Source organism: Anabrus simplex, chromosome 4 (assembly GCF_040414725.1).
Source record: "Anabrus simplex isolate iqAnaSimp1 chromosome 4, ASM4041472v1, whole genome shotgun sequence".
Taxonomy (NCBI): Eukaryota; Metazoa; Arthropoda; class Insecta; order Orthoptera; family Tettigoniidae; genus Anabrus; species Anabrus simplex.
The window spans coordinates 144,729,780-144,754,815 of NC_090268.1; the positions used below are offsets into that span (position 1 = coordinate 144,729,780).

Genomic DNA, 25,036 nt, shown 5'->3' on the forward strand with positions numbered 1-25,036 from the left:
AAAAATATTTCTACTAGTGATGTAACTACACATTATGTATCTCTGCAACAGCATGTTAGGTATTTCCTTTCTATACAGAAACAAGACATGGTCATCAAAAAACAACCACCTGAATTATAACAAAAATGGAACTCCGCTGAAGAGAGTAAATAAAATACTATATCTTGGCTGCAATATCCAGGAAAACTGGGACATGACCATAGAAATAAAAACAAGGACAGACAAAGTCTCAGCCAAACTGTTTAGGATGAAACATTTTCTTCAATATAACACTTTAAAGTTGAAATTAATATTCAAATCTGTTTGATGTTAGGTCTTCCCCATCCTGCATTATGAAGTAGAGAGCAGGTCCTTGACAGACACATGTTTAAAGAGACTTGAAGCATTAAAATGTTGGTTTATACATGCATATACGCTAGAATGATAAAGTGAGAAATATGGAGGAACTGGTACATAATAAAAAAACTAAAGGAAAACGTGAGGAGCATCAAGATATGGAAGCTTGAGTATTTTGCCAAGGTCATATGACAACCAGAGAAATACAGTCCCTTACATATCATCATCGTGCAAGGTAAGACTGAAGGCGACTGAGGTCCTAGTAGAAAAACACCACCACCATGGTTAAAGGATCTAAAGGTCTGGTATGGAAAATCTACAATCGAATTGTTTCAAGAAGCAGTCAATACATAAATGATTCCCAACATTTGCTAAGTGGATATAGCACAGAAAGAAGATGAAGAACACTATTTTATTTTTTTATTTTTTTATTTTTTTTTTTGCTAGGGGCTTTACGTCGCACCGACACAGATAGGTCTTATGACGACGATGGGATAGGAATGGCCTAGGAGTTGGAAGGAAGCGGCCGTGGCCTTAATTAAGGTACAGCCCCAGCATTTGCCTGGTGTGAAAATGGGAAACCACGGAAAACCATCTTCAGGGCTGCCGACAGTGGGATTCGAACCCCCTATCTCCCGGATGCAAGCTCACAGCCGCGCGCCTCTACGCGCACGGCCAACTCGCCCGGTCACTATTTTATATGATGGTTATAATACATAGCCAACTACAGTTACATGCTGGAGTTATGTAAGTTTGGCAACGTGCAGCGGAGGCCAAGGTGAAAGCGTGGAAGCTACCCTTGTATGTTGATGTGTAGTGAACTTTGTCTTGTATTTTGTTTTATTTATCGCGGATATGTTTGAGTTGATAACAAGGTAAGTGTTTGAATAAGCATACGTAGAAGCTATTATCGAAATATGTGAAGGTGCAGCAAGGCAGATTTGATCCTGCTCAGTCCGGTGGTATTTGAAGATGTTCAAATACGCCAGCCTTGAGTCAGTAGATTTACTGGCACTTTAAAGAACTCCTACGGGACAAAATTCCAGCATTTCGGCGTCTCTGAAAAGCCATAATAGTAGTTATTGGAATGTTAAATCAATAACATTATTATTTGTGAAGGCGCAGACTGAGTTTGTATCATAGCAATGATAGCATAAAAAATAAGGTTTTGTTACCTCATTGAGGTTTACTTCAGACGAGAAATTAAAACAAAAATGGATTTGCTGCTTGAAATGGGATAATTGGGGAACCTGGGAACCTGGGAAGGATTCAGTCGTGTGCATAAAACATTTCGCAGACGAAAGTTTTTCAACAGGGAATACAATTTGTGATAGTAAAGGCAACGTAACTATACTACCACCTAAACCTAATGAGCTTCTTCCTGATGCATGTCCAATTATTTTACCAAATTTTCCGAAATATTTGTCACCGAAAAATGTTAAAAGAAAAGATCGTGAAGTTAGAGACTGGAAATGAAGATTAGGGAAAATAAGAAGATGGATGATTTGCCAAATGTAAGCCATTTACTCAAATTTCACCAAGATATGAATGTCTGTATATAATATGTTAATAGTTATCAGGTGTTCGTAAAAGAAATGACATGTTCAGCTGATGGTAAAATATCCAAGTGATCTCAACTAAATTAATATTTATTAAATTATACAGGAGCCACTGCTAGTAGTGTTAGTATTGAATGTGTACAAAGGAATATATTAAAAATGTTTGACAAGCTCATAGAGGTTTGTGAGGTAAGTAGTGAAAGCACAGACTCATTGTCCTGCCCTATATTTTTAAGGGAACAATTCGAACTTTACACTAAAAGGAAGAAGAGTTGCTCAAACATTTTCATTTGAAACTGTGAAGGTGCATACATGATTTACTGTTAGGGGAGTTTGTTTGTTGTTTAAAGGGACCTAAAAGCTAGGTCATTGGCCATTAGGGAAGTTTAAGAGATAACTTAGAAGGTTTGATCAGTACCGGCAGCTTAGTGGTTGTAACTGCAATGTTACTACACTTCAAATCCTAGAACGTGAGATGAAAATTAGGATTAAGGGTGTTCTAGGCTTGCAGTGGTGGTGGTACAGAAAAGTGCAGTTTGGCTGTAGCCAATTACAAATGTCTGATTCCATCAAGGCATGTGATATTAGGCCCAATATGGAAGTGCTACACAAGTTAAGACTCACTTTTATCATGTTAATTTTTTTGGTGGGTATTTTGAGATGTCAGGAGTAATATACATTTCTGGGTATGCAGTAAGAATAATATCCAGAAGGATAAACTGTGACTCATGTTTAGGTCTCCTACAGAGTAATGAAACTGATAACAATAATGGTCTGATAGATTGTTTATTGACTACATTTTCCAATGTCATGTTAAATATAGAAAGTAGATGAAGAACAAGAGTTATGTCAGCAGTGAGGATAAAAACATTAAGTGGATGAGGCTATCAACACTCTACAATAATTGAGCTTATGAGTACCGTTCGTGAAGTGTTTTGTTTTTATCAATGTAAAATGTGTATTTCTAACTTCAGTGAATGATGTGTGTGTTTCTTAGTATCATTTTTTGAAGAGTGTGCATTTGTCATAATCACCGTGTTGGTTTAAATGTAGTGAATATGGGTGAAGCCATTCAAAGTCAGACATGCCGCCTTTCTCTTGGCCTCCGCTTGACAGATAGGTACAGCGTTGCCAAGTGTACCTTCCGGCTTTAACTGTAGATGGCTCTGTTATAACAAATTAATTGAGAACAAGAAATTAATTTCATTAAGTAAAGAACAACAAATTAATCTAAAAAGCCACCTAATCGATACTTTATTCCTTTTGCCTTTGGCAAACTTAAAAATACATTAACAAACACAGTACATGTTTCGACCACTTAGTGGTCATCTTCAGCTGTATATAAAAAATCTTAGATGATAACATTTAAAAGCAAGCACATTGGATCTTAAAACTATATCCCAAGGGAATCCAAAAACTATTGTTCTAGATGCTTTAAATGAAATGGAAGATTTATGTGAATGATACTTAAATTACAGTATCGTTTACAATTGTGTTTAAAAACTTAAATGATGAAAAACATATTTAAAATATTTAAAAGCAAGCGTCTATGGTAAAATTCTTTTTGATAACATTAGGTGGCGTGAATAAAAAGTTTGTGTTTGTAATAATCTTCAGGCATTTGTGAGAAATATAATAACTTAATTAAAATTCGCGTCTGTGGTGATGTTAAACACTTTGTTTTTAATAAACATACGTTAAAATATTCTAAAGTGTCTATGGTAAGGCACTTATTCAAAAACACTTGTGCTTGAATGAAAGTTTATGTCATATGCACCAGTCTTCAGGTATTTATTGTTTATATTTAATAACTTCCTTGAATGATATTCTTGTGGTTAAAAGGCCGTGTTGACTGTTTAACTTCCGAGAATTGCTCTTCGGAATGTGATAAAAGAAATTGTGTTAGTCGTTTAACTTGCTAAAACCCTGTGGTGGCTTCTGTTATATAAAATGGCGATCTGATTCGGGCAGCTTGCCTCGCGATCTGTAACCAGCAGGAGATCGTAATATATTAAAATATGACATATGATAAAATTTACTTTTATCATTCTAAATAGATAGCGGGAAGATATTTGTATTCGAGATTGCGTGGCCTTGACTTATCTTATCTGGCAAATGTTTAATCAGCGTTGCCTTGAAGAACTGCCTTCGTGCACGACCTAGTGTGATAGCGGTGTGACATGATCTGATTGTTCGTGGAATATTCCGGAGAAAGGGGAAGTAGAGTTGTGTCGTCATCTAGTACGTCTTGTGAGGGGGGAGGGATTACTGGTTGTGTTTCAGTGACGTTGTGTTCGAGTATTTCATTTGTTTGTCTTGTTTGTTTACTGTTTACCATTTCCAAATATTTACTGAATTGTTCGTATAGGAGGTTTTTTCATTCGTTTCGTTTAGATTCCGTTCTCTGTTCTCTAGTTTATCGAGAGTAATGTGGATGTTTTCTAGGTTATCCTACTGATAATTTGGAGATCTTGTCTGATGTTAGTGAAATTGTGATTTGCCTCCTTAATATGAGCTCCCATAGCAGAGTATCTTCTGTATTTCTCTGCATTAACATGTTCCTGGTATCTAATTAAAAAGCTCCTCCCAGATTGCCCCACGTATGTTTTCTTGCACTGGGTACATGTCAATCTGTAAATGCCAGATTCCTGGAATTCGTCATCTTTAAGTTTATTGACTTTATTGTGATTAAAAAATCTGTGTTTTGTATTGTTGTTGGTTGAGAAAGCTATTTTGGTATTGTGCTTCTTAAACAAATTCGTGATTTCATAAATCCTCGGGTTATTAAAGGTGAATTTGACGTATTTCTTTGCATTCTCCTATTGTTGCTTTAGTTTAATTTGTTGTTGATATTTGCACTTAGTAATGATTTTGTTAATGAATTTCAAACTGAAACCATTATGTAAGGCTTGTTGACGAATGAAAGATAGTTCCTTCTTTCTGTCTGTATCTGTTAACGGGATTTCAAAGGCCCTGTTGACAAAACTGTAGTAGGCGGATTTCTTTTGCGAAGTGGGATGTAAAGAATCGCTTTTAATTGTAGTCGGTGTAAAAGTGGGTTTTCTGTGTATTTTAAACTGGAAATGGTTGTTTATCTGAATTGTTTAAATATCTAGAAAATTGAGTGTACCTTCTTCTTCAACTTCTACTTCTTCCGCTGTAAATTTAATGTTTGGGTCTAAAGTATTCAAGGTATTTAGAATACTTTGACTGTCATTAAGTTCTTTGTTTATAATGACAAAAGTATCGTCAACAAAGCGTACCCAGAAATCTAGTCCTTTAATGTGGCCTACTATCTGAGTGTATTCCAAGTGATCAAGGTATATGTTAGCTAAAATTCCGGAGGCCGGTGCTCCCATAGGTAGTCTGTCTTGCTGATAAATTTTATTATTAAAAGAAAAGAAATTATGGTTCAATACGAATTCCAGGATAGTTATGAAGTTTTCTATTTCAGGTTTACTGATGCGTTTGGGGTCTCATAAATAAGTTTTTATAATCTTGATAGTGACTTTTATAGGAATGTTCGTATACATGTCTTTAATGTCGAAGGAACTTGTTACGTGAGAACAAGTTAATTTGAAATCTTTAGCGGCCTTACAAAACTCTTTAGAGTTTTTTATCGAGGTTTTGGTATAAAAAACATAGTTTTGGGACAAAACCTTATCAATAAATTGAGAGGCTTTGTACGTAGGACTTTTCCAAAAATTAATTACTGGTTTAATTGTTGTCTGAGTCATCAGTCCATAGACTGGTTTGATGCAGCCCTCCATGCCACCCTATCATGTGCTAACCTTTTCATTTCTACGTAACTATTGCATCCTACATCTGCTCTAATCTGCTTGTCATATTCATACCTTGGTCTACCCCTACCGTTCTTACCACCTACACTTCCTTCTAAAACCAACTGAACAAGTCCGGGGTGTCTTAAGATGTATCCTATCATTCTATCTCTTCTTCTCGTCAAATTTAGCCAGATCGATCTCCTCTCACCAATTCGATTCAGTATCTCTTCATTCATGATTCAATCTATCCATCTCACCTTCAGCATTCTTCTGTAACACCACATTTCAAAAGCTTCTATTCTCTTTCTTTCTGAGCTAGTTATCATCCATGTTTCACTTCCATACAATGCCACGCTCCACACGAAAGTCTTCAAAAACATCTTTCTAATTCCAATATCAATGTTTGAAGTGAACAAATTTCTTTTCTTAAGAAAGCTCTTCCTTGCTTGTGCTAGTCTGCATTTTATGTCCTCCTTACTTCTGCCATCGTTAGTTATTTTACTACCCAAGTAACAATATTCATTTACTTCCTTTAAGACTTCATTTCCTAATTTAATATTTCGTGCATCACCTGCCTTCGTTCGACTGCACTCCATTACTTTTGTTTTCGACTTATTTATTTTCATCTTGTACTCCTTACCCAAGACTTCATCCATACCATTCAGCAACTTCTTGAGATCTTCTGCAGTCTCAGATAAAATAACAATATCATCGGCAAATCTCAAGGTTTTGATTTCCTCTCCTTGGACTGCGATTCCCTTTCCAAATTTCTCCTTGATTTCCTTTACTGCCTGTTCTATGTAAACATTGAAAAGGAGAGGGGACAAACTGCAGCCTTGCCTCACTCCTTTCTGGATTGCTGCTTCTTTTTCAAAGCCCTCGATTCTTATCACTGCAGACTGATTTTTATACAGATTGTAGATAATTCTTCGTTCTCGGTATCTGATCCCTATCATCTTCAGAATCATAAATAGCTTGGTCCAATCAACATTATCGAATGCCTTTTCTAGATCTACGAATGCCATGTACGTGGGCTTGTCCTTCTTGATTCGATCCTCTAAGATCAGACATAAAGTCAGGATTGCTTCACGTGTTCCTACATTTCTTCTGAAGCCAAATTGATCTTCTCCCAACTCAGCTTCAACTTGTTTTTCCATTCTTCTGTAAATAATACGTGTTAAAATTTTGCAGGCATGAGATACTAAACTAATGGTGCGGTAGTTTTCACACCTGTCAGCACCGGTTTTCTTAGGAATAGGTATAACAACATTCTGCCGAAAATCGGATGGGACTTCTCCTGTCTCGTACATCTTGCACACTAAATGAAATAACCTTGCCATGCTGGTTTCTCCTAAGGCAGTCAGTAATTCAGAGGGAATGTCATCAATTCCAGGTGCCTTGTTCCTATTTAGGTCACTCACAGCTCTGTCAAACTCTGACCTTAAAACTGGGTCTCCCATTTCTTCAGCATCAACAGCCTCTTCATGTTCTAGAACCAAATTATCTACATCTTTACCTTTATACAACTGTTGGATATGCTCCTACCATCTTTCTGCTTTTTCTTCTTTCCCTAGAAGTGGCTTTCCATCTGAGCTCTTAATATTCATACACCTAGATTTCCTTTCTCCAAAGGTTTCCTTGATTTTCCTGTATGCAGCATCTACCTTTCCCAGGACCATACAGTCTTCGACATCCTTGCACTTCTCCTTCAGCCATTCTTCCTTAGCTACCTTGCACTTTCTATTCACTTGATTCTTTAATCGCCTGTATTCTTTTCTGTCCTCTTCATTTCTAGCATTCTTGTATTTTCGTCGTTCATCAATCAGGTCTAGTATCTCCTGAGTTATCCACTGATTCTTAGTTGATCTTTTCTTCCTTCCTTCTTCAGCAGCCCTACTGATTTCATTTTTCATGACTCTCCACTCTTCCTCTAAAGTGTTTCCTTCAGCCTTTTCATTTAGTCTTTGTGCAACATTTTCCTTGAAACAATCCCTCACACTCTTTTCTTTCAACTTGTCTAGATCCCATCTTTTTGCATTCTTTCCTTTCTTCAATTTCTTCAACTTCAGATGGCATTTCATGACCAACAAGTTGTGGTCAGAGTCCACGTCTGCTCCTGGGAAGGTTTTGCAGTCCAACACCTGGTTTCTGAATCTCTGCCTAATCATAATGAAGTCTATTTGATACCTTCCAGTGTGTCCAGGTCTCGTCCACGTATACAGCCGTGGTTTGTGGTGTTTGAACCAAGTATTGGCAGGACTAAATTATGATCAGTGCAGAATTCAACCAGCCGACTTCCTCTTTTGTTCCTTTGTCCCAATCCAAATTCTCCTACTGTACTACCTTCTCTTCCTTGGCCTACCACTGCATTCCAGTCTCCCATCACAATTAGATTCTCGTCACCTTTTACATATTGTATTAAATCTTCTATCTCCTCATATATTCTTTCGATTTTATCATCATCCGCTGAACTAGTAGGCATATAGACCTGCACGACTGTGGTGGGCATTGGTTTGGTGTCTATCTTGACGACAATAATTCTTTCACTATGCTGGTCGTAGTAGCTCACCCGCTGCCCTATTTTCTTATTCATTATTAAACCAACTCCTGCATTTCCCCTGTTTGATTTTGTGTTGATAATTCGGTAGTCGCCTGAGCAAAAATCTTGTTCTTCCTGCCAACGTACTTCACTTATACCAACTACATCTAACTTTAGCCTATCCATCTCCCTTTTCAGATTCTCTAACCTACCACAACGATTCAAACTTCTAACATTCCATGCTCTGACTTGCAGAATGTCAGTATCCATCTTCCTGATGATTGCCCCCTCTCGTGTAGTCCCCACCCGGAGATCGAATGGGGGACTAGTTTACCTCCGGAATATTTTACCCGGGAGGAAGCCATCATCAGTACATCATTCATACAGAGGGGGCTGCATGTCCTCGGGAGGTAGTTACAGCTGTAGTTTCCCGTTGCTTTCAGCCGTGTAGCAGTATCAACACAGCTAAGCCATGTTGAGTATTATTACAAGGCCGTATCAGTCAATCATCTAGACTGCCGCCCTTGCAACTACCGAAAGGCTGCTACCCCCCTTTCGATGAACCATTCGTTAGTCTGGTCTCTCAACAGATACCCATCCGATACGGTTGCACCTGCAGCTCGGCTATCTGCATCATTGGGACACGCAAGCCTCCCCACCGCGGCAAGGTCACATGGTTCGCAGAGGAGGACTGGTCTAATAGGTACGTCCTTTTTTTATGTAATTTAGGCATAGCTCTTGCCTTAGGAAGTCCAGGGTTCATATTTATGAGTTTATGGACTTCTTGGTCATTTAAAAGGAAGGTGCATTGCTTCAGTATTCCTTTCAAATTCCTTTGGATTTTTAGGGTGGGGTCTTTCTCAATTACCTTAAGCTTGTTACTATTGAAAAAAGTTTCTGTTTTCTCAATGTATTCGGTTTCATTTAATATTACCACTGTTCCTCCTTTGTCGGCTTTTGTTATAACTACGTCGTTTTGCCTAATTTTACACTGAAGATCCTTCTCAACTTTTGAAATGGCGGAATTAGTTAATAATCCTTTAATTATGGAGGGAATCTTTTTCTTTGCTTCGTACCGTACATCATTTTGAATGTCGACTGGAAGAGTTTGTATGGCCATTTCTGTTTTTGCTAACGTTTGTATTAATTCTAGTTTGTTGTTGATACTTTGCCAATTATGATTTGGTCCTTTGCCTAATATTTGTAGTTCTTGTTCTGTAAAAGTCGTGTTAGACAAATTTTTTACAGGGGGTGGGAGTTTTTTTTTGCTAGGGTCTTTACGTCAAACCGACACAGATAGGTCTTATGGCGAAGATGGGATAGGAATGGCCTAGGAGTTGGAAGAAAGCGACAGTGGCCTTAATTAAGGTACAGCCCCAGCATTTGCCTGGTGTGAAAATGGGAAACCACGGAAAACCATCTTCAGGGCTGCCGACAGTGGGATTCGAACCCCCTATCTCCCGGATGCAAGCTCACAGCCGCGCGCCTCTACGCGCACGGCCAACTCGCCCGGTGGGAGTTTTTCACAATTGAAAGGTGTTTTAGGTTGAGGCTTATATTGTTTAGTTAGGGCATTGCTTTTTAGGTTTTCTAACTTCTTATTCAATGTCGCCTGTTTCTTGTTCATTAGACTCTCTACTTTATCTCTACAGTATTTTTGCACAGAATCCCATTCTAACGGTACCAAATTGACGCTGAAAGGTGCGCTAGGTAAAGTTCCCGATTAAGGAAGGATTTCTTCCTATACATAAATTTGATTTCTCTTTTAAGCCATAGACGGTTAACTGTTTTCTGGGTTGAAATTTGGAATACTGAGCGTATACAGTTTCTTTGTGTCCCTTTTAAGAATTTAGGAACTAGGTTGTTATTCAAACATTCTTTCAGGAATGTTATATCTGTGCTTACTTTTGCAATTTTCATCTTTAGTTTAATGTTCGTACTATTTCCTGCTTGGTTAGCATTCATATTGCAAATACATTAACAAAATCATTACTAAGTGCAAATATCAACAACAAATTAAACTAAAGCAACAATCGGAGAATGCAAAGAAATACGTCAAATTCACCTTTAATAACCCGAGGATTTATGAAATCACGAATTTGTTTAAGAAGCACAATACCAAAATAGCTTTCTCAACCAACAACAATACAAAACACAGATTTTTTAATCACAATAAAGTCAATAAACTTAAAGATGACGAATTCCAGGAATCTGACATTTACAGACTGACATGTACCCAGTGCAAAAAAACGTACGTGGGGCAATCTGGGAGGAGCTTTTTAATTAGATATCAGGAACATGTTAATGCAGAGAAATACAGAAGATACTCTGCTATGGGAGCTCATGTTAAGGAGACAAATCACAATTTCACTAACATCAGACAAGATCTCCAAATTATCAGTAGGATTAATAAAGGAAGTTTAATGAATAACCTAGAAAACATCCACATTACTCTCGATAAACTAGAGAACAGGGAACGGAATCTAAACGAAACAAACGAAGAAACCTCCTATACGAACAATTCAGTAAATATGTGGAAATGGTAAACAGTAAACAAACAAGACAAACAAATGAAATACTCGAACACAACGTCACTGAAACACAACCAGTAATCCCTCCCCCCTCACAAGACGTACTAGATGATGACACAACTCTACTTCCCCTTTCTCCGGAATATTCCACGAACAATCAGACCATGTCACACCGCTATCACACTAGGTTGTGCACGAAGGCAGTTCTCCAAGGCAACGCGGATTAAACATTTGCCAGATAAGGTAAGTCAAGGCCACGCAATCTCGAATACAAATATCTTCCCACTATCTATTTAGAATGATAAAAGTAAATTTTATCATATGTCATATTTTAATATATTACGATCTCCTGCTGGTTACAGATCGCGAGGCAAGCTGCCCGAATCAGATCGCCATTTTATATAACAGAAGCCACCACAGGGTTTTAGCAAGTTAAACGACTAACACAATTTCTTTTATCACATTCCGAAGAGCAATTCTCGGAAGTTAAACAGTCAACACGGCCTTTTAACCACAAGAATATCATTCAAGGAAGTTATTAAATATAAACAATAAATACCTGAAGACTGGTGCATATGACATAAACTTTCATTCAAGCACAAGTGTTTTTGAATAAGTGCCTTACCATAGACACTTTAGAATATTTTAACGTATGTTTATTAAAAACAAAGTGTTTAACATCACCACAGACGCGAATTTTAATTAAGTTATTATTTTTCTCACAAATGCCTGAAGATTATTACAAACACGAACTTTTTATTCACGCCACCTAATGTTATCAAAAAGAATTTTACCATAGACGCTTGCTTTTAAATATTTTAAATATGTTTTTCATCATTTAAGTTTTTAAACACAATTGTAAACGATACTGTAATTTAAGTATCATTCACATAAATCTCCTTACCCCCAACCCCCCCCCCCCCATCTTCCATTTCATTTAAAGCATCTAGAACAATAGTTTTTGGATTCCCATGGAATATAGTTTTAAGATCCAATGTGCTTGCTTTTAAATGTTATCATCTAAGATTTTTTATATACAGCTGAAGATGACCACTAAGTGGTCGAAACATGTACTGTGTTTGTTAATGTATTTTTAAGTTTGCCAAAGGCAAAAGAAATGAAGTATCGATTAGGTGGCTTTTTAGATTAATTTGTTGTTTATACTCATCGATACGGCCATGAAGTGGACAGTTTGCAATTAAGTATAGAAATCGAATGGAGTGCCATCCATATTGAAGCCCCCGGGGCTGTCAACTTGGAAGGGTTGATTGACGACCACGGGGCACTTATCCGAGTCCCAGCATTGCTTCCACTTACTTATGCCAGGCTCTTCACTTTCATCTATCGTATCTGACCTCCCTTGGCCAACTCTTGTTCTTTTCTGACCCCGATGGTATTAGAGCATTCGAGGCCGAGGTAGTATTGAATTTTCACGCTCTTCATGGCCCTTATCTTTCTTTGGCCGATATCTTCATTTTTCAAAGAGTTGGACCTCCTTTCATTTTTCCTTCTGATTAGTATTAACAGAAGTTGGATGCCTAGTTTTACTTACTCTTAAAACAATAACTACCACCAGCACCAACTGTTATATCCTATTTTTATAGGTAGATATATATACAGTAATCTATAAACATTTACTGAATGGCATCTTGATCTTAATACAGTAATATTTTCAACAAAGTTTGAATGTTTTAACTGACTGTGTTTTTATTGTCTATAAGGAAAACCCCATTCAGTCACCAATCAATCATGTGTGATCTGCATTTAGGGCAATCACCCAGGTGGCAGTTTCCCTATCTGTTTTTTTTTTTTTTTTTTTACCTAATCTTTTCTTAAATGATTGCAAAGAATTTTGAAATTTATTGAACATCTTCCTTGGTAAATTATTTCAATCCTTAACTCCTCTTTCTATAAACGAATATTTACCCCAATTAGTCTTGACCTCTTGAATTCCATCTTTATCTTCATATTGTGGTCTTTCCTACTTTTAAAAACTCTACTCAAACTTATTCATCTACTAATGTCTTTCAACGCCATCTCTCCATTGACAGCTCAGAACATACCACTTATAATCCGAAATAAATGGTCCGTTATTGGACATTATAAATTTTACAGCTAACTTATTCGGGACAAATATTTCAGGTTCCTATGGGAATCAACATCTATATCATCTATATCACATACCACTTAGTCGAGCAGCTCGTCTCCTTTCTCCCAAGTCTTCCCAGCCCAAACTTTGCGACATTTTCGTAACACTACTCTTTTGTCGGAAATCACCCAGTACAACTCAAGCTGCTTTTCTTTGGATTTTTTTCAAGTTCTCGAATCAAGTAATCCTGGTGAGGGTCCCATACACTGGAACCATACTCTAGCTGGGGTCTTACCAGAGACTTATATGCACTCTTGTTTACATCCTTACTACAACCATTAAATACTCTCAAAACAATGTGCAGAGATATGTACCAAAGTTCCAAAGTCCTTCACAGGCTGAGACTGGAAATCATAACATGATCATTTAAGAAGCATATGGAGGTACAAAAATGAATACAATGTCATTTACCAATCTAGAGAACAAAACCCAAACAATATGAGATACAACTAGGATGGTTTGATCATATTAAATGAGTGATTGTATGTTCAAGGAATGCCACAACAATTAATAAACGTAGGTTTTCATGGCTCATTGTATTATAATAAATAAATATGCTAACTGAATTAAAGCCACTTATATATATTTAACAAAGCTTATTCATAAAGGTGGTTGAAAAATAACCTCAAAATCATATAATAATAATGTTATTGGCTTTACGTCCCACTAACTACTTTTACCGTTTCTGGAGACGCCGAGGTGCCGGAATTTTGTCCCGCGGGAGGTCTTTTACGTGCCAGTAAATCTACCGACATGAGACTGGCGTATGTGAGCAACTTCAAATACCACCGGACTGAGCCAGGATCGAACCTGCCAAATTGGGGTGAGAAGGCCAGCGCCTCAACCGTCTGAACCACTCAGCCCGGCCCTAAAAATCGTAAGTGCATACCTCCATTAGATAATCCAGCAGTATATTTACATGATTTTGTGTGGTAGTAGAGACAATAATAACTCTAATCACACACATGCCCTGATGAAGGCCAATGTAATTTGGTAGAAAGCTCGGCTTTGTTAAATATATTTAAGTGGCTTTACTTCAGTTAGCATACCGTATTTATTTCTTTATTTTATTGCCACAACAAATTACAAATAAAAGGAAGGTGAGGTTGAGGAAAACCTAGATTATGACGAATAGACTTGGTTAAGAAAGACATAAGACAATGGAAAACAGGGCTAGAATATGGTGATGGATGAGGAGTGGTGGAGAAGAACCATATAGAAAAATGGTATCATCAAGTGTTGTATTTGTGTTGTTAAACATGTTTTTTCAATATTTTTTTTTTTTTTTTTTGCTATTTGTTTTACGTCGCGCCGACACAGATACGTCTTGTGGCGACGATGGGATAGGAAAGGCCTAGGAAGTGGAAGGAAGCGGCCTTAATTAAGGTACAGCCCCGGCATTTGCCTGGTGTGAAAATGGGAAACCACGGAAAACCATCTTCAGGGCTGCCGACAGTGGGGCTCGAACCCACGATCTCCCGATTACTGGATACTGGCCGCACTTAAGCGACTGCAGCTATCGAGCTCGGTTTTCAATAAATAATCACAAGAAGTAATAAAATTATAGTACAGTAGATGATGATGATGTTTGATGTTTAAAGGGGGCCTAACAGCTAGGTCATCGGCCCCTAATGGTACAAAATGGAACAAAACGACAGGATAATTAAAATTTTAAAATGTATCCACTGACTAGAATTTAAAACAAATGGTGATGAAAAATGATTATGAGATTAAAGCAATCAGTGGATCTAGTTTGCAATGCTTTATTTTCTAATAAAATTATAGAAAATATAGGTGACAATGGAATAAGGCACTGCCTGGAAGTACAGAGATATAATTCAAGTTAGTTAAAATAACACTTTAAAATATGCAAATACGAACTAAAATTGAGTAAAAATAGTAGAAACACCACATTAAAAATAACCAATACCTTGCCTGCTCTGAGAGTGTTTCCTGAGCTTCTAAGCAGCACACATTGAGGCCATAACCATACGCCAGCATTCGAGACAAATGACCCATACCCGAGCCTATATCAACAATATACTGACATCCTGATGCTTGGGCTGTCTCTGCTGTAACCTGCATTCAGAGAAATTAAACAATAGCATGATACAAGAGATAGAGAAAAGAAACTTAACATTCTACACACTTCCACAAGCAATCCTATCAAAAACTATTACAGGAAAACCTGTCCTCAGGGGAAACTCAAGGAAAGGGAATATTTTTCCGCTGTATACAGGATTCCAGTTCATAAAGGTGGTAGAAAAGTAACCTAAATGTCATAAGTGCATACTTCCGTTAGATAATCCAGCAGTATATTGATATGATTTTTTGTGGCAGTACATACAATAATGACTCTCCGACTCGTTGGCTGAATGGACAGCATACTGGCCTTCGGTTCAGAGGGTCCCGGGTTTGGTTCCCGGCCGGATCGGGGATTTTAATCGTTTCTGATTAATTCTTCTGGCTCGGGGACTGGGTGTTTGAGTCAGTCCCAACACTCTTCTCGTCATATTCAGACAACATACCACATTACCAACCACCACAGAAACACGCGATAGTGATTACATCCCTCCACATAGGGTTGGCATCAGGAAGGGCATTCGGCCGTATAACAGGGCCAAATCCACGTGTGCAACACAGTCGCACCCGTGACCCCACAGGTGTGAGAAAAAGCGGTAGAAAAAGAAGAAGAAGATACAATAATGACTCTAATCACATGCTTATATACACTAGTTCATCAGCTCTAACACAAATCTGTTCTGGCTTAGAACTTCCTCACAGTGCACAGTAGCACAGTATGTACACTTATTTAATACACATCACATGTTTTATAGAAATAACACTAACAGTAATACTGTACAGTACTATCATTTACTTCTTCCAGTAATCCAGAATTGTACGCTGGACACAACTATCCCTTGTAGCATGGTTCTCAATTAAAATACGGGTACGGCAAATAATCTCGAACAATTGTGTGTAATTTTTCGTAAGCGAAATAGACTGAGTGTTCTTTACAGCTGATAGGGCATATTGGTAGGCCTTCATGTTAGATAAACCATCTTCTTCATCGTCTTAATATTGCCTCTGTCTCATCTTCTAGATCAATGGCCATGCAATCTTCTGCACTGACATTACCATAATTACACTGTTTGAGAGTTTGTTGTAGCAATCAGTATCTTGGCCATCTTAGATCCATTTAGAAAACACATGTACTGAAAAGGGTTAGGAAGGAAATTTACAACTTTTTTCCCGTTATAACTTAGTAGCAAAATTTCCTTCCGTTTCTGCATCAGACATGTTCTGCTAAATACAGGTAAACTTAAGTAAATATTAAACCATAATCCACATTTTTCTGATATGGACAGTTTTCCGGAAGGTTCTGCTGAAGGCAGGTTTTACTGTACTATGATACATATCTATTATAAAAAATCAAACTAAACAGTGTAACTGTCAGTATGGAATAATAATAATAATAATAATAATAATAATAATAATAATAATAATAATAATAATAATAATGGATTTACGCCCCATTAACTACTTTTATGGTTTTCGGAGATGCTGAGGTGCCAGAATTTTGTCCTGCAGGAGTTATTTTATGTGCCAGTAAATCTACTGACATGAGGTTGATGTATTTGAGCACCTTCCAATACCACCAAACTGAGCCAGGATTAAATCTGCCAGGTTGGGGTCAGAAGGCCAGCGCCTCAACTGTCTGAGCCACTCAGGCCAGCTGAAGAAGAAGAAATACACACATTAAAGAAATACACTCATTAGCCAAAAGACATGACCACTAGCCTTTTACCAAGGTGATCAAGATTGGAATATTGGCCAATGTATATAGGATTTTTAAAATGAAAATCACACACCTAGTGCTCGGATTCCACATAACACTTCTGTTTCTTTTGGCTAAGATCAGGTCATTATTAGTCACATAAAACTACAAGCTTGCTTGCTAGAAAAAAGGAACACAAAAATACAGCACTGGAATATGATATTTCTATATTGCTTTCTGAACACATGAAACTTGCCTTTGTGAACACAACGGTTCTACTCTTCACTGACTTCATTTTTTAGTAAATTTGATGATAATTTTTGTTTTAAGGAGCCTAAAATCTAGTAAAGCAATTAAAAAAAAAATCAAATATCATCATCATCATCATCATCATCATCATCATCATCATCATCATCATCATCTCATTGAAAGCAGTGGTGATGCTTAAAGACTGCATAGAGAAGATGGAAGTAACCAAAGAGAATATTAACTTTCACCTGTTAAAAAGTTCAAAGTGTCAAGTATAATTATGTTTAACAATAAAACATTACAATATCACACAGTAAGTAGAGAGATGTCCTTAAGATGACTAGGAATGTAGCAGCAATTTGTGTTGTGCCCGGTAGGACCATGGACAACCACCTAAATGAGACAAACACTTGCAGATATCTTTGATTCCTGCCAGCATCGACAAGACTCTGCGCATTACTCGACATCATCAAATAACAACCTCCTTTGCCTAGACCCTCAGAAGAATAGGATTCACCTCCATAAAGAGATTCATGGTTTGGCAGAGAATGGAAGCACTTGAAGGACTGATACAATTGCATAAAAAGATAACAATGTAGAAATATAATTAATCCAACCATCCACTTCGAATCCTCCGTGAGTCAACCAGATGATGCTTCCTGTGACTCGAGTACTGTGTGCCAAATGCACACAACATGCAGTCAGAACCGCTGTACCCAAGATCTCTGCCCACACAAACTGTTTCAGGCACACTAATCGGTCTCGTACTGAGCTGCCATGTTTGACACATACTTTTGTGTTGTCCAGCCAGTTTAATCCGTATATCATAGCCATGACACAATGATTTCTCGTGGATTTCGAAGATCCCTTAATGTATGGACATGAGTGCACATTTGAAACTTAAAATGAGTTTGTGAAAAATAAATGCAGGATCAGTCTATTGTTACCTAAATCCAGCACTGTTGAAGACTGAAGAAGGTGACAATTACTTACGGGCTATCACTAAATATGAAGGACTGTACCGTATATTCCAGATACAAAACCATAAACTAAAATAATCCTGTAAAAATATTTGATTTTGATTGGTGTCACCTATATTATGGTATAGAGTGAAGCGATTTTTGTATAAGAGGTTTGGGGCATAAGTCATAGCAACTATTCTTTTTCCCCTCACATTCTCACAGTTTTACCATAAAATGGGCATTCATCCCGGAAAACACCGCACTCATAGTACATAGGCACAGCACGAGATAGCAGTGTATTGGACAGGTACTACATACAGGGCGATGGTACTACAGTAGTCAGTCAGGCTACGTGCAGAATGGATGTGACGAGGCCAGAACAGAGTGGGAAGTACTGTAACATCCGCCGTGCTTACCGGACTTGTCTCCGTTCAATTTTGATCTCATTGCTGAAGTGAAAGTACCATTGTGTGGGAGACGGTTTGGGACACGATAGGACACTGACAATGCTGTGAAACATGAAATTGCAAAATTCACACATTACGAGGCGACTGGTATCTGACGTCTCCGGCATCACTGGCAATGGGGACTACTCTGAGGGTTTACCGTGAAGGTTACAGTATTCTCTAAGAATCATTATGTAGCACAAATATTTCCTGGATGACAGTTTCATCGCTTTGTATCCTACAACTGGTAAACCTACTCGGCATTTTTCATATATTCCCTTGCACCTTACGTTTCCCACTCCCATCTGTATATTTCCATTTGTCTGGTAGATACCGCATCTGTGCCAATAAAAATAGTTGCAATTACTTCTGCCCCAAACCTCGTATTGGCCATCTGTCCTTACCTGCGCCATAGTGGTAATTTCATGCCGTTTCTTGGGTTTCACATGTTTAGTAAACACATAGGACAACTCTGAACGCTGAAGGATTGAAGAAGTCTTTGGAGAGGATGCTGAGTGTACAGAGTTATTACAGTTCTTAAACTGTCCCACTTTATGTAAGCTACACGTTTTAGAACTCTCACTCACAGAGGACTGAGGAAATACTGGACACTTTTCAAAATGTTCTGACAAAAAACTGTCATGCCGACACTGTTGACGAGAAACTGATAATAAAACAGATGCTGAACGTAGAGCCAGGAGTGAAAGTGGCCACACTCTCTGCAAACTGAAATTTAAAAACAGTTATTATTTTGTGGCAACATTAGCCTTAAATTATTAGGTATAATTTACATTTAAAATGCATACAAACAAATCTGAATCTTGCTATCATAATAAGAACAGATAACATACTGCCTCAACTACATGGTCTCTAAACCCAGACTGAACCCACGGTGTTTGTACTCTGCGCTAAAGCAGCTGCCTCAGCCGAACTTCTGTCGTGCGTGGCCGCCCTGCTTTACGCGTGTATACAATCTTATATGAAATCTCACCTTATAAAAGATGTTGGAATCTCTTCCTGGGTTATACAGGCATTGTATCTGGTAACCACATTCTGGCTGACACAAGTGAGTTCTGCCACTGTAATGTTTCTGATTTTATTTGTAATGTTTTCTTTCAGTTCCTCCAATGCGTGAGGATTTGTTCAATACACTCTTTCTTCCAGTTTATCCCACAAGTACAAATCAAACACTGTCAGATCTGGAGAATGAGGGGGAAATAGACCAGCACTGAACACTCTGTATACAAACACTTCAGAGATTGCAAGAAGGGAATCTTCTGCTTTATGAGCAGGGCTGAATCTTGTTGAAACCACCCATGCGATTTTTTTTTTTTTTTTTTTTTTTTTTTGCTATGGGCTTTATGTCGCACCGACACAGATAGGTCTTATGGCGATGATACGCAATTTTTCTTCTTCCGTTAACAGATTGAAGAACGGCGTCAAAATGTCATCTTGGTTCCTCTCTGCATTTACTGTCGTCTTGAAAAATATAGACCCAATTATTCGTCTTGCACCAACAACACACCAAAGACTAATATTCCTATCAAAATGAGGGACTTCATAAACACCATTAGGATTTTCTGCACACCAATAATGAGAGTTATGACTGTTCACACGACCATTAAGATGAAACCTGAACTTTTACATATGAAAATATGGTCTTGCAATGATAACTGTCTCACCACGTTAACAGCTGAGATTCAGGCTGGCGACTCATGCTTGCCAGGTCGAACACATGCAGGCTGCTTGCAAGGCCAAGAACTATGCGCGTGCCTCCCATACTGCAGCTGCTGTAGCCTGGAGTATAAACACCGTGTGTTCGGTCTGGATTTATAGGAGGGACCCTGTATACCACCAAGTGAAATTAGTCATCATACCCGTGTACCGTGTAGAAGATGTATTATTGAAAAATCATTCAAGAAAATAAATAATACGGTTGTAAGAACCTAAACTTCATGCTGGAGTTAGCTTCACCCAATACACAGTGACAGAAAATCTATTATTAAACCACACAATTATAGCTCCTGAAAAGTGAAGATTACACCTAACTCAATACGAATGCAGATATAGTAATTTAAAAATTAGGAAAATGAATCAAGGTGCAGCAGAGCTAATATAGCAAGTTTGCACTTTCTATCAGCGGTGTTCTATAAGAAGAGAGCTCTCGTATGAAACTATCTTTACTTTAGTCTGTTTTCTGACCGACTTTGCTGTACAAGAGTGAAAGCTGGGTGCTCTCAATCTTATTCATACGTTGGAAGTAGCAAGAATGATTGCTGGCACAAACAGGTGGGAACAATGAAAGGAGGGTATTCGGAATAGGAGCCTAAGTTTGGAATGAACTGAACAGATTCAGCTGTTCGTATACACCAGCTTAGGTGGTGGAGCTATGTGAGGCGAATGGAGGAGGACAGGTTCCTTAGCAGAATAATGATAATGTTAATGTTACGGGTTTTACGTCCCATTAACTACTTTTACGGCTTTTGGAGACACTGGGGAGCCACAATTTTGTTCTGCAAGAGTTATTTAACATGCCCATAAATCCACAAACACAAGGCTGATGTGTTTGAGCACTTTCAAATACCACTGAAATGAGTCGGGATCGAGCCTGCCAACCTGAGCTCACTTCCCATCAGGAGAATAATGGATTCGGACTTGAAGGGAGAGAGATGCAGAGGGAGACTCAGATTTTAGTGATTTGAAGATAAGAACCGTGGAACTAAATGAGGCCACAGAGCTAGCTGCAAACAGAGAATTGTATAGATAATTCACAGAAGCGTGCAGACTGAATGCTGAAAGGAATAACAGATGTATGCATGAAACAGGACAAGAAAGAAAAACATTACTTTCAACACCAAGAATGTATATGGATTCTTATATCAAATCCTTGAGGATCAATACTTTCTGTACCTCTGTACCCATTAGCTGAGAGAACCTAAGCATTTAGTTTAGGTAATAATATTCAAGAAGCACCAAGTAAAATTAAGATTCTCTCATTCTTAAGTACCTCAGCACACCGATGAGCTACAGCATTATGATCACCCTGGCCTGCGAACATTTTCAGGAACTCTGAAAAGTGGTGGCAAAAGGGGTTCTGGTTAAGATGCAGCAGGTCATTATGGGTAAAATATAAATATGTAAATAAATTCAATGTTAATTTTAATCTTATACCAGTTGTATAGTATTATTAGAAGTAATTTCACATACTGTATACGAGCTGACTATGTTTGTAAGATATTATAAGTAGAATTTTGTAAACAATATAATTTATTAAGGATGATGTGTGTGTTTAATAGAAAAAATTATTAGCGTAAATTGTATAATATTGTATTCTAGGAAAATTTTCTTCGTCTCCTGTTAATTTAAAATTTAGTGCTTGACAATAATGTATTTTAGTGTACCGTTTGCCACCGAGGTAGACACCTCATTTGCAAATAAAAAGATTTTGATTTGATTTGATTTGATTTGATTTAAGGCACCTGGAGCGGGGAGGCATGTGACATGCTGGTAGCATGTATATAGAGGGCAAACTGTGAGGGCATGGTGCCTTGGCAACAGCATCTCTGAAATGGCGCAGCTTGTGGGCTGTTCTTGTGCTGTTGTTGTTGTGAGTAGTGCTGAAAGTAGTGCAGAGATGGGAAAACATTGACGCGTCATCCGTCATGTGTTGACAGTAGATCATTGATGCCAGAGGCTGCTGCACATTGTTCAGAGCAACAGCGGGGCCATAGTTCGAAAAACGGTGAAGACCAGAGCAACGTTTATCGAACACTGTTGCACATGAGACTGTGCAGCTGACAGCCCAGTTGTACCCCAATGCTGGAGCAGCGTATGATGTGGGCACTGGACTGTGGAAAATTGGGAAAAGATCACTTGGTCTGATGAAACCGGATTCCTGGTTCATTATGTTGACAGCCGAGCGCTTGTACACCGATTTCCATCCAAGGCTATGGCACGTGATTGCAAGGTCGGGCAGAGACAGGCTGGTGAAGGTGATATGATGATCTAGGCGATGTCTTCATGGGATACACTAGGGCCCATTATTCTGGTACATCAATCCCTTACAGCTACCCAGTATCTGGACATTATTGGGAACCAAGTCCATCCATGCCAATAGTGTTCCCTGATGGTAAATACCACTTCCAACAGGACAATGAGCCATGCCACTCTGCCAGGATTGTGACGGACTGGTTCGAGAAATGTAATTGTGAATTTGCTTTAATGCCATGGCTCCCAAATAGCCCAGATATGAACCCCATTGAAAGTTTGTGGTTCGACTTGGATAAGTGGGTTCCTGGTACATCACCCCTGCCCAACAGTGTACTGGAGGATCTACTGTTGTGCTTGTGGTACCAGATACCCCAGGATATCTTCTGCCACCTCGTTGAATTGATGCCTCACAGGGTAGCTGCAGTTCTTTGAGCAAAGGGTGGTTCTACACTGTATTTTTACAATTTGCTTTACGTTGCACCGACACAGATAGGTCTTAGGACTAGGAGTGGGAAGGAAGTAGCTGTGGCCTTAATTAAGGTACAGCCCCAGCATTTGCCTGGTGTGAAAATGGGAACCATGGAAAACCATTTTCAGGGCTGCCGATAGTGGGGTTTGAACCCACTATCTCCCAGATGCAAGCTCATAACTGCGCGGCCTTAACTGCACGGCCAACTCGCCTGGCTACACTGTATTAGGTAGGTGGTCATAATGTAATGGCTCATTGGTGTAATCACAACAAGACATCTTAGAGTATATTTTCTAGAAGATAACCTATTTCTTACTCATAATCCTTTTCTAGAGGACGGCATCATCAACATCATTATCATCCGGAACAGTTTCCACCCTTCAGCCAGGTCTGAATGATTCTCGAGCAAAGCTTTATGATGCATGCCCTAGCTGACGCCAACCCTCTGTGGGAGAACAGACACCCTTGTAGCTGCCCTTAAGCTGGGGTACAGAGGCTACCTGATGGATTTCAGATCATTTCCTACTCTGAGGGACAATCACCCTCTTAAGAGAGCTACTCCTTGAAGATGTTGATCCTCTCAGGGTGCCAGGCTATTTCCTGCCGCCCAACACTTCACGTTGAGTGGCTGGCTGTATGGTATACTCCATTACTATACCAGAGTCATCTGGCCAGAACATTTTTTGTCCAGGTGACTTTGCTGTGTGCAAGAGTGAAAGCTAGGTGGACTCAGGATATCTTATTCATAAGTTGGAAATAATAATAATAATAATAATAATAATAATAATAATAATAATAATAATAATAATAATAATAACAACAACAACAACAACAACAACAACAACAACAACAACAACAACAACAACAACAACAATAATAATAATAATAATAATAATAATAATAATAATAATAATAATAATAATAATAATAATAATAATGTTATCTGCTTTACATCCCACTAACTACTTTGACAGTTTGGGGAAACGCTGAGGTGGCGGAATTTAGTCTCGCAGGAGTTCTTTTATGTGCTAATAAATCTACCGACATGAGGCTGTGACATATTTGAGCACCTTCAAATACAACCATACTGAGCCAGGATCGAACCTGCCAAGTTGGGGTCAGAAGGCCAGCGCCTCAACCGTCTGAGCCACTCAGCCCGGCAAGTTGGAAGTAACAGATATGAAAGTAGAGAGAATGACTGCTGGTACAAACAGGTGGGAACAATGTCAGGAAGGTATTTGGAGAACACTGTCATACATTTCAGATGACTCTTGAAAATTTACAGCGATTCTATATACGAGAGGGTACCACTTAACAAAAAAAAAAAAAAAAAAAAAAAAAAAAAAAACCACAGGATGATTTTTAAAAGCTACATATTTTCAATTTTTTTTTACAAAACAACCTTATCCCCTTCAAAATTCTCTCCATTACAACTACAACTAATAGATTTGTCCCACCGGAGCTTCCACTGTTCAAAACATTTTTTGTAGTCATCTTCAGAAATGGCTGACAGCTCCTCCTTCTTTTTTGTTTTACATCGTCAATGTTACAAGTGATGAAAATCATTTTTCGTCCGTATTGAAAGTTTCATAAACTGTATATAGGATAATATCTTTTGTTTAAACAAATGTTGTCAAATTCATGTCCTTCCATGCCCCTTTTCATGCGTGGAAATAAGAAAAAGTTGCACGGAGCAAGGTCAGACGTGGGGCAGTGGAACCATGCCATTTTTAGCCCAAAACTGTCTAACAGAGATGGCTGTGTGTGTGGGTGCATTGTTGTGGTGGACGAACCGGTCTCCTGTCTGCCACAAATCGGATCTTTCTTGATGAGCACTGTCGCACAATCTTCTTAAAACATCCCAATAAGAGGTTTGCACATTGTTCACTTAGACTTGGCATCATAAAAAATTAAACAAGAACAAAACAGCGCTAGCAAAAAAAATCACTGCAGATGAACAGAACAACACAGGTGGCATGGAACTATACACGCCTAGCGGCAGAAATGCGTACTACACAAGTTATTTTGGTTATTTTTGGGTACTCCCTCGTATAGTGGCATAAGAGGATGTATATGAAGCAAACATTCAATCAATCACTACTGATCTGCATTCAGGGCTTTTGCCCAAGTGGCATATTACCTATCTGTTGTTTTCCTTGCCTTTTCTTAAATGATTGCAAAGAAATTGGAAATTTATTGAACATTTCCCTTGGTAAGTTATTCCAATTCCTGACTCCCCTTCCTAT

General features: G+C 38.4%; 1 protein-coding gene across 5 annotated transcripts in view; it reads right to left on the reverse strand.

Moving 5' to 3' along the window:
• LOC136871725 (methyltransferase-like protein 25B) overlaps positions 1-25,036 on the reverse strand; it is a 92,285-nt gene that overhangs the window by 53,982 nt on the left and 13,267 nt on the right. For all 5 annotated transcript variants that reach the window (XM_067145262.2, XM_067145265.2, XM_068227475.1 and 2 more), the window contains 2 exons: positions 18,736-19,057; positions 14,827-14,975 (listed from right to left, as the gene is read on the reverse strand). In XM_067145262.2, the coding sequence (XP_067001363.2) occupies positions 14,827-14,975; positions 18,736-19,057 (471 nt within the window). The remainder of the gene's footprint in view (positions 1-14,826; positions 14,976-18,735; positions 19,058-25,036) is intronic.